This window comes from Priapulus caudatus, unplaced genomic scaffold, assembly GCF_000485595.1.
Source record: "Priapulus caudatus unplaced genomic scaffold, Priapulus_caudatus-5.0.1 Scaffold823, whole genome shotgun sequence".
NCBI classification, from domain to species: Eukaryota; Metazoa; Priapulida; class Priapulimorpha; order Priapulimorphida; family Priapulidae; genus Priapulus; species Priapulus caudatus.
The window spans coordinates 130,685-132,228 of NW_014577884.1; the positions used below are offsets into that span (position 1 = coordinate 130,685).

At 36.9% G+C, this 1,544-nt stretch overlaps 1 protein-coding gene across 1 annotated transcript in view; it reads right to left on the reverse strand.

Annotated features, from left to right (window-relative positions):
- Positions 1–1,544, reverse strand: part of LOC106813777 (kinesin-like protein KIF11) — a 17,325-nt gene that overhangs the window by 6,212 nt on the left and 9,569 nt on the right. The window contains exons 2-5 of the mRNA XM_014817997.1: positions 1,350–1,438; positions 1,080–1,167; positions 719–811; positions 370–465 (exon numbers count right to left, since the gene is read on the reverse strand). Of these exons, the coding sequence (XP_014673483.1) occupies positions 370–465; positions 719–811; positions 1,080–1,167; positions 1,350–1,438 (366 nt within the window). The remainder of the gene's footprint in view (positions 1–369; positions 466–718; positions 812–1,079; positions 1,168–1,349; positions 1,439–1,544) is intronic.

The window sequence follows — 1,544 nt, forward strand, 5'->3', positions numbered from 1 at the left end:
ATAGACACGTGTCTGCTTTATTGAGATGGTTTTACAGTATAAATGTCATTCAAGGAACGCGTTGAGAGTATCATTTATGAGTTATGGACAGCTATTATCATTATTCTAGAGAGGTGTCCGACAATACCATAGATAACGATAGATTTGACTGCATTATTTATCACATGCAGAGAACGGAGGTCCGAGGATATGCAAATATAACATCGTTAGTTACCAGGGATATATTATAATTTTTACATTTTGAAAAAAATAACCATTAATATATAATGAATATGTAGTCGAGTGGATACAAACAGGCAAAAGTTAAAAAAATTAAAATTTAAATGCTGCAGCTGAAAACGAACAGATTGTGCATCTACTACAGCTGACCTTTTTGGCTTGCGAGTACAACGCACGCTCAGACCTGACATGATGACCCACAAGATGCTTCTGTTCGTCCCGATCCCGCTTCGTCGTATGCAACTCCTGCAACAAACATTATACCATTACACACCGACACATGCAGTTACTCATGGAATAAACATTACACCGACACATGCAGTTACTCATGGAATAAACATTACACTGACACATTCACTGAGGGAACATTTGCATCGCTATTACCATGAGCGTTTACACTGCATTGGCTATCACTCGTTATAGCTTCAGAATGACATAGGGTAGCGAAAGAGTGATCAATGACCTTCAAACGACCGTGTGAATTTTAACAATCACTCACGTGTTGAGTGCTGCACAGCTGGTCGGTCGTGTAGTCCAACGTCTTCGTCGTCTCATCCAGCTTGCTTTGAGTTTCAGTAAAAATCTCAGATAACTAAGTATAAGCAGAGGAAAGAAATTATGATAGAATTACACCAACATATGCACCACTGTGCATATAGTCCCACTGTGCAAAATATAAGGCAACATTACATTTACAATTACATTTCAAGTGTAAGACTACGTTAATCTTACAGGTACCACATGCATAATAAATCCACTCATATTCAGAATTCATTGAAATACAATTAAGCTATATAATTTGTTTGTCACTTCTAATGTAAGATTTAGATATTCTCATCAGAAAATTTTGTTTTAAATACTTTTGTTATCCCATCTGTAATTGCCCCAATGTTGTCTTCCAGTTCTTTTATCACTGCTGCTTGTGTCTCCAGTTTGGATGTGATATCACTACAAAAGAAAGAGTCATCTTCCTTAACTCTCCTTAGGACTATCAAAACCAACGAGATTATATGGCACTTACAACTACAGCACTAAAATACTTAGAAAAGTAAACACCGTTCTTCTCACGATATACGTACACGTAGTTTTCTTCTGCTAAGTAAACACCGTTCTTCTCACGATATACGTACTTGTAGTTTTCCTCTGCTAAGTAAATGCCGTTCTTCTCACGGGCAGCTATTAAGTCTTTCCTAAGCTTCTCTATTTCGTTGGTGTACTCCTGAAATAAGTAACAGTCTGTTAGTTACTATGATAGATGTTTAATTGGACTCACACACAGGTGAGTATCTACACAAGTTGCTATTCAACCTTTATCACAATTAACA